At 40.8% G+C, this 17,781-nt stretch overlaps 2 protein-coding genes across 2 annotated transcripts; one reads left to right on the top strand and one right to left on the bottom strand.

Moving 5' to 3' along the window:
* The first annotated feature begins 12 nt into the window (after positions 1-12).
* Positions 13-2,716, top strand: SPCS1 (signal peptidase complex subunit 1). Its single transcript, XM_082289018.1, has 4 exons — positions 13-183; positions 1,146-1,205; positions 1,524-1,610; positions 2,530-2,716. The coding sequence occupies exons 1-4, from the start codon at positions 148-150 to the stop codon at positions 2,650-2,652; spliced, it is 306 nt and encodes a 101-aa protein (XP_082145144.1). The 5' UTR covers positions 13-147; the 3' UTR covers positions 2,653-2,716.
* Positions 2,717-2,854: 138 nt separating this feature from the next.
* On the bottom strand, positions 2,855-16,658 carry NEK4 (NIMA related kinase 4). Its single transcript, XM_082289017.1, has 16 exons — positions 16,543-16,658; positions 13,950-14,216; positions 12,748-12,945; positions 11,775-11,882; positions 10,962-11,116; positions 10,191-10,332; positions 8,920-9,345; positions 8,466-8,519; positions 8,105-8,242; positions 7,141-7,257; positions 6,725-6,788; positions 6,222-6,328; positions 6,024-6,112; positions 5,186-5,391; positions 4,923-5,056; positions 2,855-4,244 (listed from the first exon to the last, which is right to left on the bottom strand). The coding sequence occupies exons 1-16, from the start codon at positions 16,633-16,635 to the stop codon at positions 4,152-4,154; spliced, it is 2,391 nt and encodes a 796-aa protein (XP_082145143.1). The 5' UTR covers positions 16,636-16,658; the 3' UTR covers positions 2,855-4,151.
* Between the last annotated feature and the right edge of the window lie 1,123 nt (positions 16,659-17,781).

Raw genomic sequence — 17,781 nt, 5'->3', positions numbered from 1 at the left:
GCTCAGCAGCCGCCTTCCGCTCCGCCGCGACCAGCGCCGGTAGCCGCGGGGAGGCCGCGCCGCACCCCACGAACAGCAGGGCCCCGACCGGGAGCCAGGAGACGGCTGCGAAGAGGAGCGGGAAGAAGCCGGAGAGGCGCCGCCGCCATGCTGAGCGTGTTCCGCTCCATCCCCACGCAGATGGTAGGGCCCGCCCGGGCCTCGGCACCGGGGCACTGCGGGCGACACGGCCGCACGCGGGTTTTAGTGTCCCCTGCCCGCCCGGCGACACGGCCGGACGCGGGCTCAGCGGCCCCTGCGCGGTCTTGGCACGACTAGGGGGATGCAGGATGAATCCATGTAATTCCGGTTTTTGACCTGGGAGTTGGGACTTTGAGGTATTATAAAGGGATGGTACTACGCAGCTGTGTGAGGGAAGCCCTCTCTGTGCTTTCCTGCCTGTGCTATAGGCAGACAGAAGGGAATGTGTCCTCCAGAGAGCCACGTTTTCTAACGTCATGCAAACATAAATTAGCTGGGTTTGGAAGGAACCATTAGAGATCATCCAGTCCAGCCCTGCCAAGGCAGGATCACCTGGAGCAGGAACGCATCCAGGTGGATTTGGAATGTCTCCAGAGAGAGGGACTCCATGACCTCTCTAGGTAGCCTGTCCCAGTGCTCTGCCATCCTCAACATAAAATTCTTCCTTCTGCTGAGGTAGAACTTCGTGTGTCTTAGTTTATGGCCATTGCTCCTCATCCTGTCGCTGGGCACCACTGAGGAGAGTCTGGCACCATCCTGTTGGCACCCATCTTGGAGATATTTATATGTCAGTCATCTCCAAAACACAGGTGCCTTCTCAGGCACACCCTCTTCTGTGGTGATACAGCTTTTACTTGGTGATGTTAAGCTGACTGCAATGATATTTTGAACTTGCATTACCTACCCTGGTCAGACAGTGCTTGCTTCTGTTTCTAGGTGATGTGGTCAAGCCTGCAGAGGAGGTGTTTACAGACACTGTAAGAAAAATAATTCCAATCTGGTTTGAAAGTTGAACAAAAATGCTGAGAACCCATGGTCAGGTAGACTGTAGGATCTAACCTGAAAGAGTTAAGTGGGCAGGTTTGTGTTTTAAATCACTGACTAAAAAGAGTCTCTTTCCACAGGACTACAAAGGCCAAAAATTAGCAGAACAGATTTTTCAAGGAATCATTCTTGTCTCTGCAGTAAGTATAGTAGACCTGTGGGTGAGAACATAAAAGACTATTTTGTTTTCTGATCTTACAAATATTTTTCTTACTGTTTTGGGTCACTAAAAGCTTTAAACAAAGTTAGAGGGACTGTCATGGCTTAAAAATTTTCTTCTTCCCATCTTTTACTTTCATTGTTGGCCTGCAATTTTGAAACGGTTAGAAAGATGTATGAACTGTGCTTTTGAAAAACTTTTATTTTCTTACCTAACTCCACTCCCTGCAACTTAATCATGTCATGGGAAATGCTTTTCTTCATTTAAAGTTTGATTTTTTCTAAATTATATTTTCCAGGTAATTGGTTTCATCTATGGATACATCACTGAACAGTTTGGATGGACTGTCTACATAGTTATGGCTGGATTTGCTTTATCATGTTTGGTAAGAATGTTTTTTCCCCAAACCAAAAAATACATGCACTATTTAATCTGGAGTAATTGTTAAATTGAGGGGCCGTCAGCAGACTAATGTTTGCTATGTAATTCAGATTTATTAATACATATTTGTACTTCCTTTGATCTGCATAAAGTGCTCTGCAGGCCACTAAGTGCTTTTTTTGAAATGCTAGCAGGATTTTTGCAACTTAATACCACCTTTGAGTTCATATTTCATTTCAGTTAAAAGTTAGTGTTAAGTCCAGCTGGCAGCATTGTTAACAGAAAGGACAGGGAGGCTTTCTGTGCAGTAGCAGCTTGTCATGAAAACTTTGCAGCTGTTCCCTGCTGCCTGAGGAGAGAGACAAGGAGGCAGAGTATGGAATTGCACAAGTAATTCCTTATCTCCATGCATGAGAGGTGTCCCACTCCTATTGGGGCATTCCCGATTCAGTTTTACACGTGGTTCTTATACCTTTCAAGCATCCAGATAAAACCCGATTTGACCAATCTCTACTCAAGCCACACACACATTCCACTGTTTGAAAAGCCACCGTAATTCTCTGGCATCATCATCCATCTGCTCCTTACTTAAACATCCCTTAGTCTGTCTGGCTGCAGTTACTTACCCGTGATGCCAGGCAAGGAGAGGGTCTCAATGCAGTCTTGGAGGTGCTGGGATGCTGGTGTCACCTCAGGAGTCCGGGGTGTCCTTTTTCCTTCAGAGTGGGTGCTGTCCTCCTCCTTGCAATGACCTGGGCTGCTTTGGTCACATACTTAGTATGACTTTGCAATGTAAACTGTAAATGAGTTTTCTTAGGACTAATAGATAATTAGTTTGGGATGAAGATTTTCCTAAGAAGCTGTACAGAGCAGCTCTTTAGCATCTCAATGTCCACATTCTGACTCCACTCCTTTGCCCTCAGCTGACGCTCCCTCCGTGGCCCATGTACCGCCGCAATCCCCTCAAGTGGCTGCCTGTCCAGGAGTCGGGCACGGAAGAGAAGAAGGCAGCAGACAGGAAGCCAAAGAGACATGCTAAAAGCTAAAAATGATGGTTCTTCACGCTGTTACTTTGTTAAATTTTGTTAAATTAATTTCCACTGAGTAATACTTCTTGGCTTAGTGTTTGGGTTTTTTTCTTAGTACTTTGTATACTACCATGAGTACAACCAAGCTCTGCAGGGAGCATGAAGGCTTGAAATTAGGTCTGGAGTTTCAGTTGCTGGGAAGTCACTGGGAACACAGGGATGAGGGGAATTATTTCAGAAGGCTACTGGAGGTCACACCTCAAGTATTTCACTAAAAAGGAACACAGTGAATCAAATGAATTCTAGTTAAGCTGTTGCCATAGCCTAAAAGATAATAAACAGCTGTCCAACTATGTGTAAAACAAGCTGGCACTAGTGCCAGGTTGTAACAAATACTGTGAAATGGTACATACCCCACAGTTCTGAAAATAACTGTTCTAGGATAGGAGACTGCAGAGGGGCAGTTTTTGTTTAGAATAAATTTCCCTGGGAAGAGCAAGTAACAATACAGCTCTTGAAACATTGTAACTTGAGCATGTAAGATCCATAGGTTTGGTATTTTTTTTTCTACTGTCATGTCAGTAACCTCCCTCACAGGTGCTGGAGGTTACAGTATTTCAGCTACAGGCAGGAAAAGAGAGAGGTTGTTCATTTATAATTTTATTTTACAAATTCGTTCCCTTTGACTTCTTTATTATTTAAAAAAACACGTGTTTTCTGTAGGGATGGTACACAACAATGCCTTGGGGCTGTAGTGAGATACTCTGGATGCAAACAAAGAGAAATAGGAGTTTTGTCTTTGTCTTGGGCACTTTCATTCCTAAAAGGAATTAGTATTTGTAAGGCAAAGGGATTGTTCTAGCTGGGACCACGGTAACCATGGCTGCATTCCTTTCAAACATTTTCAGACTTATTTTACCCAGTTACCAAATAACTTTCCCCCACCTTGGTGACTGCCTCAGCAACAAAACACAAGAGCAAAGTGTCTCCTTACAAGCAGTACAGATGCCCCCTTCAGCACTTGGACTTGGCAATTTATAGAACCTGAGGATCTTAAGTTCTACAAAAATTAGTAATTGTCTCTTCATGCTAAATTTTCACAACTATCTGATGTAATAGCTTCTAGCTTATCACACCAGAGCCTTGGCAGAGATTTTGTTACTGTATTTAGTATGAGACCATACCAAAAACCTTTTGCTATGGTAAATTCAAACCAGAACACAATCTTTTCTGACACTCCTTAGTATACAAAACTTGGTATCCACCCCTACTTGCATCTATGAAAAGCTTTTGAAAGTTTCATTAAGAGAATAAAAACTAAACTAAACAGTTTCTCTTCTGAGAAAGTGATAGCCTGGTTCACATTTTAACATGAAAAATACTACTACAAACTGTTTTCTGCAAGTTCACCTCCTTATTCCAGCAAAGGAGATCAGCGGATAAACGTGCTTTTTAAGCTGGTCCAGTCTATCAAAGGAGCTAGAAAACAGTTCTTTTCTCCAAGGAAAAGATTCTGGTCAGAGCTTCACATTTTCTTCAAGAAATTTCAGGTGCCGAGCCTTCGCACTGTAACTCACGTACTTCTCTCCCATGTGCTCCCGCAACTGCAGCTGTTCAGACACACAAAACAAAACCCACAACATTACTGACACTGAAAAAAAAGCAGGAGTTGTCAAAATGTTAACAAAAAATACCAAAGCACTCAGCTGAAATCAGCATGTGAAGCTTGGCAATGTAGATGGGAGAGAAGAAAAATGAAAGTCATTGTTGTCTAAAAGCAAGAGACTTCCAAATCCCACCCAAAAATTTAAAATGTAAAATCTTCATAGGTTACAAATCAAATACTGTATGGGTAAGTGTAACCAAGTTTTGAATCAAAGGAGCTGGAGGTATTGCTCATTCACCTCTATTGGGGATTGATGTTAAACTATTTCTTACTTTGGACATAAGGGGCATGAGGCAAGTAACGTGAAAGCAAAAATTTGAGAGACAGAAGATGTTATTACTGGGAAACAGCACAGAGTAAAATAATGTGCATCCCTTGCATCTTTCCCAAACTCAGGGACCATGCTACAATTCTAAGGCTCTGATGGTTTCTGAAGAAGTTGAACATAGTCTATATCTAGAATCAAATTTAAGAGTGAAAATTACAATATACTTAGGCCCTTGCCTGCCCCTGACTACATAAGGACTTTTTGGAATCAAGGTTTACCTATCTCAATAGGGTAAAGACCCTGCTCATTTATCTAGGTTTATAAATAAACAATTTAATTATGAAAGACATTCACCTCTCTTTTCGCTTCATCGTCTTCTTCCATGATTCTGTACACCTTCTCAAGAAGTTTCACTCCCAATCCTTGCACCACATCAGATCTCAGGATTTCAACCATTCTCCTAATCTTGCAGGGGACAGATAACATACCTGTTAAAAATAGAATACAATCAAAAAATCAGTGCAGTAGTAATTACTTTCAGTACAGACAATTTTCATACTCTGCAGAAGAATACAGGATGACTCGAAGTATTACCACAGAATCCTAGAGCAACAGACCTGAAGGAATCTCTTCCATTTTTAATTCCTCTGATTCATCTGGTGATTTTCCATGCAAAATCAAAGTATCTCGGTATTTCCTATTTAATTTAAACTCTGGGGCTGGGGTCGAGGTTACACAGCACTCAGAGTTCTCCTTGGAGTCCATTTTCAGTGTCCATGTCATCAGCTGCACCAAGTCATTCATTTCATTCACGTTGCTTTTCCTAGGAGAGAAGGAAGAAATAATTCAGTCACCATCATAATGCAACTTCCACCCTGCATTCCAAGGATTTTTAGTAAGTTTAGTGAGGTCCTAGTAAGTGTTCCATGTTAAATTACTTGTTGTAGTGCAGTTTTATCAATAGCAACATCAGTACTATTTCATCTAACAAAGGCTCAGAGCCCGGTCACCACAAAACTCCACAATCCTACTGGCTACTGCTGACTTTGGTAATGCAACAAATTGCATCTTTTGAAAGCTGCTTACACTGACAAAAATCAGAAATACATTCAGCCTCATTTACAGTGGAAAGGAAGCACACTGGCACCTTTTAACTTGTGCTTTTAATGCATCTTGACAGCAGATGTCCTTTGGTGCTGGAAGATTGGTTTCCTGGGAAGCTACAGTTCACAAAAACCAGAAGTACACAATCACATGGCCCAGAAAGTTCAGCATGGGAAGCGTATAGTCACAGAGAGACAGTAGTTCAATGGAGCTGTTTTCCTTTATGCATCACATACTTCTTCAATCACTCACTACACAGAGATAAAGTGTGAAAGCCATTTTTTTTCCACTCCAAGTCTAAGTCCAGTATAGCAGTGAAAATTCTTGCACAGTATTAAACAAAATCCTTACCTCTCCTTGGAATCACCATCAGACTTGTCTGTAGAGCTTGTGGAAGAGCTTAACTCATCATCAGACAAGCAACAGGCTTCTTTCTTTCTCTAAGGGAAGAGGGAATAAATGACAAAAATGCTAATAACTGAAAGTAATTCAGCAGTATGGCATAAATTATTGTTCTTACATGGAAGAAATACTTTTGACAAAGTTTACCTGAGAAATACTGGGATCTGATGAGGACTGAGGAACTTTAACACAATTTTCCACAAGTGATTTCACTTCAACTACTGCACCATTTAATAATTGTCTTGCTGGAACCACTGGAAGGATGACATTTTGACAATATTTACAATTAAGCTCAATTGTATTCTGAATTAGTTTCATGCTCATGCAAGAAAAAGTCTATCACCTGGCAGAAGACAGGCAGGGAGGTATTCTGCTAAGAGAAAACATTGAAGCTTCTGTCTGGAAGTGAGTATTCTACGTTTCATGTACATTTCAAAGACAAGTTATCAACAGAGGACACAACTGAACATAACTAAGAAGCAGAAGAATACAAACATGTTAACAGAAATTTTTATTTAACACAGAACTAGACCCTTAATGCATCTTTCTGAGGATGGCAGTGAAGAACAGACAAGAAGTTACCATTTCTTCACAAAGAAGTTATTAGCCTATTTATATATAAAATACTAACATGTAAACATAAAAATTACCAGAGGGAAGCATCTCCCGAGACTGTTTCAGCCTCCTCCGTTCTCTTGCTGACAAGGGCCGCTCCTTCAAAGGAAGATAATTTGATATTAATTTGCCATCACCATTATGGCTTTTGTTATCTAATTACCTATTAAGCAAAAAAATCCTTTTCAAGTGGCATGGGATAAAGAGCTATTATTTAATGCTTAATTATTTATTACAAAGCTGTCTTCAATGAGACCAATCTGAACTCTAGAAAACGGGCTTCTGACCTTCAAGGCTCAGTGAGGCTCATGCCACACTGAGCAGGTGCTTGACAGGGCTTTCATGAGGTAGGAAGCTACTACACATTTCTTTACTCACTATGCACCCACTCATGGAATGAACTGCTCAGAAGGAATGAGACAAAAACAAGCAGACAGTATTCATCACTAACCTTTGGAATGGCTGCTTGACTGGGTTTGGCACTATCTGCAGGCTCAGGGTGCCCTGCACCCCTCTGGGCTGTCTTTGGGGTCACATCAGGTAGAGGCCGAGGAGAAACTGCTCTGAACTTGACAGAGAAGTGAGCAAGAAATTTTTTTTTTTTTTTTTTTTTTTTTTTTTTTTTTAATTAAAAGTTCAAGTACTCTGCAATCTAGAAGACATTCCTGCATGGTAAACCTGGATGCCAGAGAGTTTGAATCCTATTGTAACCTCTTCACATCTCCCAGCTTGATCCTTCCTTCTCCACATCTCTGCTTGCATCCATTTCCTTTCTCTCCATCCCTACATCTTTTCTCCTTTCTCCCAGACTATTTTTCAGCCAATGCCTTTGCAACAACCGTCCCCACTCCCAAATAGCAAAACCCAAAGAGAAAGGTTATCAATCACCAATCACCCTCTTCTCTAGCCTTGTGTAGCCAGTGCCTTTCCCAAATAAACCTCCCTGCTCAGTGTGGAAGACTTGACAGGAGTTCTATCCTATGTGCATGCCAAGATTTTCTTCCTATAGTTTGCACTCAGAAGCTCAGGGCAGCCCTTACACATCTGTTCTAAAGCACTGCTAAACTACTACCCACCACAAGTAGCCTTATCCACAGAGGTACTAACTTGTAGTCACAGTGAGAAATCCTGATGGAATTTCCTAGGAAAGACTGCAGCCCAGCAAAGGCACAGCCCATCTGGCACACCCACCTCATCCCTGTGAGGGTTATTAGGATTTTCAGATTTACTCAGGCTGCTTCTAACAGCCACCTTCAGCGATCTGCATTTGTTACTGATGAAGTTATACAGACACACATGAAACAAGAACAGCATTAAAACACCCACCATTTTTTAGAAAATAGGTCCCACGTTTAAAGAAGAAAAACACAGGAGTCTTAAAGGAAAGAGGAGAGGTATTTTTCTAGTATCTGCACCTTCTCTGAGCAGCCTTCAGCAAGCTCTCTCTTCTGCTGCTGCTGTGAGAGAGAGGGTTCACTGACAGAGCTGTGAGGCTGCAAGTGGAAGGTCATTTTTCCCTGAGCATCTCCTGAAGCTCCATGACTGACATCATCCTAATAAGCAAAAGCATTCCAAAAAAAAAATGCAGGCATGTCATTTCCAGATCTACACACACACTTAAAAAAAAAAAATCAAAACAGGCCACTTTACTATTTGGACAGCAACCACCTTAACATAGCACAGGTATAACCACAATAAAGTCCTACTTGATAGACAGATAAAATACCTGCTGCCCCAGCATCTTTAGTAGCTAAACCTTCAAAGAAGGACACTTACTTGAATTACAACAGGAACTAAGGGTTCTAGCAGCTTGTCAGTAGAATCCAAGCTCTACAATAAATAATGATTTCTCATTAAAACTCTCATGGTAGACCAAAATGCAGCAAAAAGACAATCACCACCAATTAGTCCCCTACCCAAAACAAGATTATTCAGGCCTATTTACTACATAGAACAAAAGTTACAAGATTATTCTTACCCTGTCTGTTCTCAGCTGGAAAAGCAAATATTTTCCTCCATAAAACCAGAATTGTAATCATCTAAATAGATGCAATCCCAAAACTATTTCACTATATTTGCAAATCTGAAACCAAGGCTCCTAACTACTTAAGAATCTCAATAATTGCATCAGCAGCATCCTACTTTAACAGAAAAACATGTGCAGCAGCTCTCTAAATTTTAAGAGCTCAGCACTGGTTAAGTCTACTTCAAATAAACATAAATGCACTACCAGGTCAGGTTGCTTTTGGTCTTTTGACACAGGCTCCAGGAGTTTCAAAGTGTTGTCATCATCTTCTACAGAATCAACAGAAGACGGCTTAAACTCAACACTTGCAGCTTTAAAAGCCTGTTTTGCTCTTTGCTGTTGTCTATCTTCCTTAACTGGTGGGTTATTAGATGTTGTTTTAGAATGGTCTGGAATATGTAGATGTTTTGCTTTATTATTCTCTGGGATACACTCACAGCCACACTTCTCACTTCCATGCTTCATCCTTTCAGATAGGGAGATATCAATGTTCACTCCACTGACTGTGGCTATGAAGTCTCCCAAGCTGTTCAGATCATTTTTGCTTGGTTTTCTTTCCAACTCAACAGCTGGTTTCTCTGAGGGACAAAATTTGGTGGCTTTACATTTGCTGATGCAATCTTCTTCATCCTAGCATTAAAACAAAAAAAGTCATTATCCTCTGAGTTTTACACACATATGAAAGAATTCTCTAAGCACCAAAGGAAAATCAGGAACATACCAGAGCACATAAACTGAACGGAAGTTATGATTAATAACAGATTAGGAGCCTCAAAAAAGTCAAAAATCCACATTTTAAAAGAGATACAGATTTGCAAATGACCTGTGTCAGATATTGGTTTACACACATGGAGTACACCTACTTTTCACCAAGACCATAAAAGAAAAGTTGTACTCACTTGGCTCTTCCCTAAGGGAGGAACAGGCACCAAGAGTTTTAAAGATGTACTCTACCACGTATATTCAGTATTTCAACACTGAAAGCTCAAACCCAGAACAGCAGACTTATTACAGAAAACAAAAAAACATGCACAGGATTAACCATTATAAAAGGTTTGTTCTAACCACTGGAAAGAATTTCAACAATAAACAACTTTGGTTGTGACTATAATTAGTTTTTAAATATATGGTTTTGATTGGAAAAACCTATTACCACTTGTCATGAAATACTTGAAAAATTATTTGACCCCAAATACTCCAAGAGTCATTCACATAAAACCAGGTGTTGTTTAGTTAACATCTCACAGATCTTGCAATTAGCTTCACTGATCCACAGCTGTTTAATTACTTCCACTCTTATCTAAAAACAATTCCTTCCCTAATATGAATTTTACACATTGCTGGGATTCAGACCTAATGTTCTCAGGAATGCTCAAGGCACTTCTTATAAAACTCAGGTTTTTATCCAGAAAAAGCAAGAGGGATTTGCATTTTGTTAGCTTTTCTTTTTTAAGGTAAAAAACCCCATATCTTACAACTTTGTATTTCCTGGCTGGCTCAGAGGAGTGGTTTTGGTGTGTAACATTCCTGCTGTGAGATTCATTCTTTGCTGAGATGACAGAACAAGGGTCTTTAGGTTTAGAATTCACTGTTTTCTTATGATTTCTAGCAGCTTTCCTGTAAAGAAAACGAAAGTTGCTCATTCAATCACCATCTACAAGGTCTTAAGATATTTCTTTAGATTATACTAATTAAAAAAAAATCCACTCCACTAAAGAGGTCTCATACAAAGCATATCAGATACTGTGCTTTTTCGACAGACTGTGCATAACACCCTCATTTTCAATTCTAGAAAAGGAGCTTAAAAACACGATTCAGACTCTGCCAGCAACAGACACTTGTTCTGCAGAGCACCAAGGTCAGTTCTACCTGGAAGCAGTAAAACAACTGACTAAACCTAAGAAAAGCAATTATTATCAGTGTATATCAAAAGGAACTTGGTTTTTCAATTCCCAGACGATAAATGGCCTCAAGAACCATATGGAAAGGTGTGTCTTTTCTACCAATTCTGTATTCCTAAGCACTGCACAGTTTTATCCTGCATTTGCAGAAAAAACTACTTTCCACTCTAATTCCTCACATTTCTCAAAGAGTTCAAATAAACTCATGTTCATATGCTTTGTAGCTGCACATAACAAGATTTTTTTTATCCTGCTACAAAACCCAGGGAAAGTTTAAAAAAAAAAAAAAAAGACAACAATAACATGAATATTTTGCACAGAATCACTCAAATGAAAATGTCTTACGCCTTTGTGGCTTCCAAAAACAAAGAAATCTGTTGTTTGATATAGGGCTGTCGCAGGATGCTTTTCACACTAGGTCGTTCCTCAGGTTTTTTACTGAGCATAGTTTGTATTATTTCTACCAGCTGTGGGCTGTAATCCTTTGGCATGGGTGGCAGCTGTGAAAGGAAAGGGAAACCTGATATTATTTAATATATTTATCAACAGGGGCTACTGCTAGAATGTTTATGTGTGACCATTATGGTCAGTTACATACTCTGCATAAAAAGTAGACTCATTGTTCAAATGCTGAAAGTTACCCAACTACTTCATGTTAAACAAAATATTGAAATTCCAAGTGTGTGTCTAAGACCTGTTCCTAATTTTATTAATATGAACAGTAAAAGTTCTGTAAATAGGCTTAGAAATTTATATAAAATAAATCCATATTAACTTCATTATATGCCAAAGCAAGAAGACACTTAAATAAGCTAATCTTACATAACAGGAAAATGGCATCACACATTAATTTTGTTTTTATGCAATGTTTATGCAAAACCAGAAGCAAATTAAGAAGGTCATCTCAGAACTTTGAAAACTAATCAGTATATTCTTTACATGAAGAGGTAACAACACACTCTAGCCATATCTACAAAGGAACAACTCCCTTGGTCTGGTATCACTTCATACACCACCACGAAACAACAGTCTTACATATGATGATGTATGTTACATTTAAGTATTTTTAACTCCATTCAATATTTCTAATTAGAAAACATAATCTCAATTTCTAGATAGAAAATCCAAGCACATATAAAAAATTTCAGGAGTTTTTACCTTCCCTTCAATAATTCGATAAGCCAAGGAGTTCATGTCCTTGGCATTGAAGGCGTGTTTCAGTGTAGCCATCTCATAAACACAGCAGCCCAAGGCCCAAACATCAGACTGAAAAAAGGGGAAGAGAAAATGTTTGGGAACTTCTTATTAGTTGAACAAGTTTTACCTTTGGACTTAGTCACCTGCTTTCAAAGAGGCTTTTAATGGCACTAAGCTAATTAAGCCCAAATTCCAACGCAAACCTTTGGCTTCAGTCTCACTCTTCTATTTTTAATTTTGATCAAGTGAACTATTTTCTTACAAATATCCCCAATTTTTTTCCAAAAGGAAGTGTAGAAATTAGCTATTTTCAGGGAAGGGGAGTTGCTTGTTTCCGTTTTTAGTACAATATCAGCCCTGACTGTAAATGAAAATTCTTGATTTTTCATTGGAAGAAGTTTCCCCTCAGCTCTTGCTCATTGCAGACACTCGTATTTAAGTTGTGTGTGGTTTACAGCAAGAGCTGAACATGTTTGCTTTATTCTTTCATATTTTAAATTCACAGTACCACCGTTTATTCATCTCCTTAGAAATTTCCTTTTCCTTTTTTTGTTTTTTAATGCTGCTGCTATTTCTAATATAAACTTTTGAGTGTAAAACCTCCTGACTGGCATATAATAAATTTAGAAAGTGCATCTCTCTAACACAGACTGATATTCTGTTCCCATTCCATATCTCTCCCGCTGTGAGAGGTACAGGCAGCCTGCTGAACACCTTGGCTGTGATAACTCATCACATGCTATGAATTCCCAAACACAGTTCCAGAAATAAACATTCCTACAAATCTCTCTCCTATTTTTCTTGTTCGGTCTTTGGGAAGATTAAAAAGACTTGGAAGCAGTAAGAAACCAAAAACCACAGATAAGATTGTATTGTTCTCAGACAAATAAAATAAGGTGCCTAAGAAAAGAGAAATGACATTTTCATACTGTACCTTGTAGTTGTAGGGTTTGTTAGAAAAGAGTTCAGGGCTCATGTAGTACGGGGTGCCTATGAGAGTGCTGGCCATGTCATACTGGTTTTCCAAGACTCTGGCTATTCCCAGGTCTCCCACTTTGATTATATTTGTTCGTGTCAGGAAAATATTCTGAGTTTTAAGATCTCTGTGCAGAATGTGCTTTTCATGTAAATACTAGAGGAAAAAAACCAACATGTAAATTTGGTTAATTAACTCCTAATTGGTTCTTTTACACCAAAAAGTAAAATTTCATTACACAAGTGAAAGAGGTAAAACACAAAAGCAGAAGAAACACATAAATCACTCTCAAGGTCAGGAGTGTCCTGCTAATACAGTATTGCTGAAATAACATTAAAAGTGACTGATACAGGCAGGGGCCCAAAACCTGGCACTGCTTTAAACAAATCTCCCTGCATGACTCTTGTAAATCAGCAGAAAAGAGAAAATAAAAATGCAAAGTTAAGACTGTAACTCACTTTCTGCCGCTTTCATTTCTTGACAATCTTAGTTCAAAGTATAAAATTTCAGAGGAAATTATAATGTGAGTTTTGTGTAAACAGGGGAGAAAATTAGTCATAATAAACAAGAACAGGCAGTATCATAGACTTGCGTATGTTTGATCACAGCTGCCAACTTTAGGATAGAATTTTCTGTCCAATTTCTTATTCTTTAGTGTTAACATTTATATCTGGTCTTCATTGCTGTAACAATTACCTTTAAAGTTTGATAACCCTCAATTACAATTTTAAAATAGGAGGATAAGGCTTAATAGAAATGATGAATTAATAGTCTAAATTTACCATTAAAAACAGCAGTAAAAAGACTGAACACAAAATGCTTCTGAAACAATATTTTTTTTTCCAAAACTACCATTTGTAAATTTAATCTAAACTTTCAAACCAGAGAAGCACTTCAGACAAGAGCTGCAAACACCCCAAAAGCAACCACTGTCTACTGTGCTACAGAGGCATGGACATAAAATAAGTCAGCAATTTCTTACTTAAAACAGTTGATTTGACTGCAATGACCCATTTTTCATGTACTAAAAACCATTGTATTTAGATGCTAACCCAGCCAAACAGGAATCCAAAGGCTGCAGTTTAGCTGGAATTTTTAAATGCATAAATAAACCAAATTAAGTTTATATCTGAAGGTGACAAAATTACACTTCATTGTACCTGCAGGGCCATGGCAATCTGGACAAACCACTCCACCACCTGATTCTCAGGCAAGAGTTTCCCCTTCTGCTCTTTGAGTTTGTGGTAGAGGTCTCCTCCCTCGCAGAAGCCCATCACAATGTAGAGGTGGCCATCGTCCCCCTGCCAGGACTCTCTGTAGGTGACGATGTTGGGGTGTCTCAGCTGGGACAGAAGCTGTGCCTCTTGTTCTGCTGCTCTCTTCTCACGCCTGGAAGCACTTCTAAGGTTTAACTTTTTGATGACATACTGTAAAAGACATGGCAAGGGGTATGGTAAGAGATGAAAGTAACTGCAGAAGCCCTAGGGAAGCATTCCCCAGAGCAAATGCAGTATTTGGTATCTCCACTCGTTATTCTACACAGAGGCTGCAGTATGGCTAAAAGTTATGCAAAATTTCTTCTTTTCTATCCTTACACCAATAAAATGGAATAGGTGTGTTCCATTCATCCACCTGAATACAACTCTGCTCAGGAATTTTGTGGTGTTTTGCTTTCTTCTGATTAATGTTCACATTTATCTTTTTTTTTCCCCACTCTCATTTTAAGTGTGTCTGTCATTCATCTTTTCAACCTTAAACCTGTTTGTGCACCACAGTTACTCTCAAATAGGCCACATCAATAGTAACCTTGAATATACATAAGGAAAGTATGTAGTCATATTCAAACAAATGATAAAAGTCATCTGAAAGAGACAAAAGGCCTTATGCTCATTCCTAAATTTCTTTTATTCTTTATTAAGATGGGTCAAGAACTTTTCAAAGCTACATACAAAAGTTATCTACTTCCTTATTATGTACTACATTAAATGTAATTCTAAGGAATTTCAGGTTTCAGCAAAAATATTCATGAAGCTGAAGCTGAGACAATAAAATCCATTTCACCACCCACAACACCAATATTTAGGTCTGACCTGGCCCTATCCTGATGTAAATTTTGTAGGAATCACTTTAAGGCATCAGCTTTCCACAGAAAAATCATGTCATGGTTACACTCAACCCTGCTCTTATCAGAGAGGTTTTAGATCAAAACTTTTAAAGTATTTTTACTTGCTGAATTTTAGCATCCTCAGAGGTGGTTCAGTGTCTGCTCTCCAGGCTGGGCCTACTAATTAGCCCAGTATATTTAATTAGTGCTGAGGAGATGCCCCTATATACCAAGGGAACCAATTACCCAGAAAATCCACAGCACCTCTTGACTTTGTGCTTCAGAAGCCTGCTGGATATAATCTGTAATGATGCAAAGCTTCCAGGAGGAATATCACAAAGCTAATTGTGTACAGCATCACCTGACTTTAAAATAAAATAGAAATGCTGCAACTACTGTGTTCTGTGTGACAAGTCAATTACAATTCTATCTTTGGGCATGGAAACCATTTAAGCTTATATCAGCATCTTTTAGACAATACACTACCAAAATGGAAAAAGCACATATATCAGCCTTAATTTAAACTTGGCATCGATTATATTTAGTTTAATGAGCCCGTTTTTCTGGCAAGATTCTCTACAGAAGTCTATTGCAATGCTCTTCCACCCTATTTGATAGCAAATTGTGTACGAATCCCATTTCGTGTTAAACACTTAAAGCCACTTGACCTTCGCCACAAAAAATCCAGCACTCAGTTAACAGCAAATATGCTTTAATAAGACACAGTTTCTTTCACAGAACATGTGGCACTGTGCCAAAGGCACAACAAAAAATCCTGGTCATCGTGCTACAGAAGAAAATTCGTAAAAGTTGGCAAAAGATAAAACACAGTAAACTGCACCAAATATTTATGGTGCAACCACAAATAGAAAGCAAGGCTCCCAGCAGTGTTAATGACCAGCAGCACGACAATGAAATCCAAGGACCTGTATCCAAGTGAAAGTGACCTCAATGCACTGTTTACTTTTAGGATGAGGTTAGCAACTCTTTGAGGACATTGGACTATGCACCGTGGTGACAGCCTGGAGGGAACAGGTCCTGCCATCACTGCTACCCAAGCCACAGGTCATGGGGATTCACCTTGGGATTCCAACCAGGGAACTGCTCTCATCCGGGAAGGACAAACTCTCTGATCCCTGCTGGGAACAAACATTCTCCCATCATCTGCAGTAAAATCCCGGGCATAAGCCTCACACACAAGGTTCCTGTGGCACTGCTCTGTGGATGTTCTCCATCCCCGTTCCTTTGCCCCTCACACTCCCTATCAAACACCTCTGCTGCGGCCTGACAAGACAGATTATTTCAGTTTTCCAGCAAAAATGCTTGTGCTTCTACTCTGACACAACCAAAACCTTCCCGGGAAGTCTTCTCCACACCTTTAATAAAAGTTCTTATAGACAAAGGAAGAGAACAGAAACAGCAGCTCAGGTGGCTGCAGCCAACACCTGGTGATGGTCACAGCCCCACCCTGACAGGATGCCACGTCCCTGGTCATGCCCAGGATGGCTCAGGGCCACCAGCCAAAGCCGGGCCACAGCCGGGTGCCGGTCACAGCCCAAGCAGACGCCACGGCACCCCAGCCCAACCCAGCCCGGCCATCCCCCTCACGCCGAGCCGTGCCCGTACGCCGCGGCCCAGCCCCTCGCTACCTGCTTGCGGTCCTGGCGGTGCCGCGCCAGGCTCACCTCCCCGTAGCTGCCCTTGCCCACGGCCCTCAGGAAGCAGTAGGCAGCCAGGGGCATCCTCCTGCCGCCGGGCCCGGGCAGCGCCCGCTGCCATAGAGATGCCCGGAGCAGCCGCGGCCATGGAGCGCACGGCGCGCAGCTTTACGGCGCGGGCGCGGCGCCGCGGCGGCCATTTTGGAAGCGGGCGCGGCGGCCATGTTGAGAGTGGGCAGCGCGGCTGAGGGAGCCCGCCCGGGACGGCGCTGTCCCGTCGCCAACGCCGCGTGAGGCGAGTTCCTGGCGTGCTGCTCCGTGACATCCCTGCACTGAGCCCGCGGAAAGGCTGGCGACAGGGACACGGCTGTGCCACCACACCCCACCTGCCATGAGCCCCCGCAGAGCCACGGCTGCTCCACAGAGCCATCCCGTCCCTCTGGATGGAGCAGAGAATTGGTTAAAAAAAAAAAAACTCCAGGCTGGTTGAAAAAGGAGCTCCTGGAGCTCTCCCGTGTCCCTCCCGTGCCTGAGCACCTCATAACACTGACTGCAGGAAAACCAGAAAATAGAATGTTTTGTTATCACTGAGCATTTAAGCCCTAGTCCTCAAGGTCTGTGTTTCATTAATGGGTGAACTGAACCAACTAAAAAGTTTAAGAGAGAATGAACACTGTCAAGATAACATGCACAGGAAAATGGCCCTGCACCTGCAGGCTGGGTGCACACTGAGTGTGCAAGATGCAAGACCTGGGAGCTTGGACCTGGTTTCAGCCAGGTGAAGATGAATAGGAACCCATGTAATGGGAAGTTGCTAGACTAGACAGGATACATGTCAAACAACGATACCTAAATCGGGTACGTGAGTGACATGGAGGATTACAGGGGTACTTTTGAAATTGAGCTTAAATGGCTTTCACAGACTGCAAGCTCTGTTATAGATGCAGTAAATTTGAGCCAGGGAAAGCCTTTAAGGAAGTATCAGAAAGATGACAGTTTTCATTTGGGGAAAAAGTGAGTCTGGGGTGGAGATTAATCTCAGTTGCCAGTACAGAAATGGCTGTGAATTTCTGTTTGGAGCTATTACATAGAAGAGACATTGCTGAAATATTCTGTAAATTCTTTAACAGATTTTCTTACAGTATTCTGTAGATTATACTAATTCAAATTTCAGCATCTGATTTTTCCCAAATGCCTAATGCTTAATCCCACTTCTCTCATTGGGTTATT

This window comes from Coloeus monedula, assembly GCF_965178545.1.
Source record: "Coloeus monedula genome assembly, chromosome: 11".
Lineage (NCBI taxonomy): Eukaryota > Metazoa > Chordata > Aves > Passeriformes > Corvidae > Coloeus > Coloeus monedula.
This window is presented reverse-complemented; position numbering and strand designations above follow the sequence as displayed.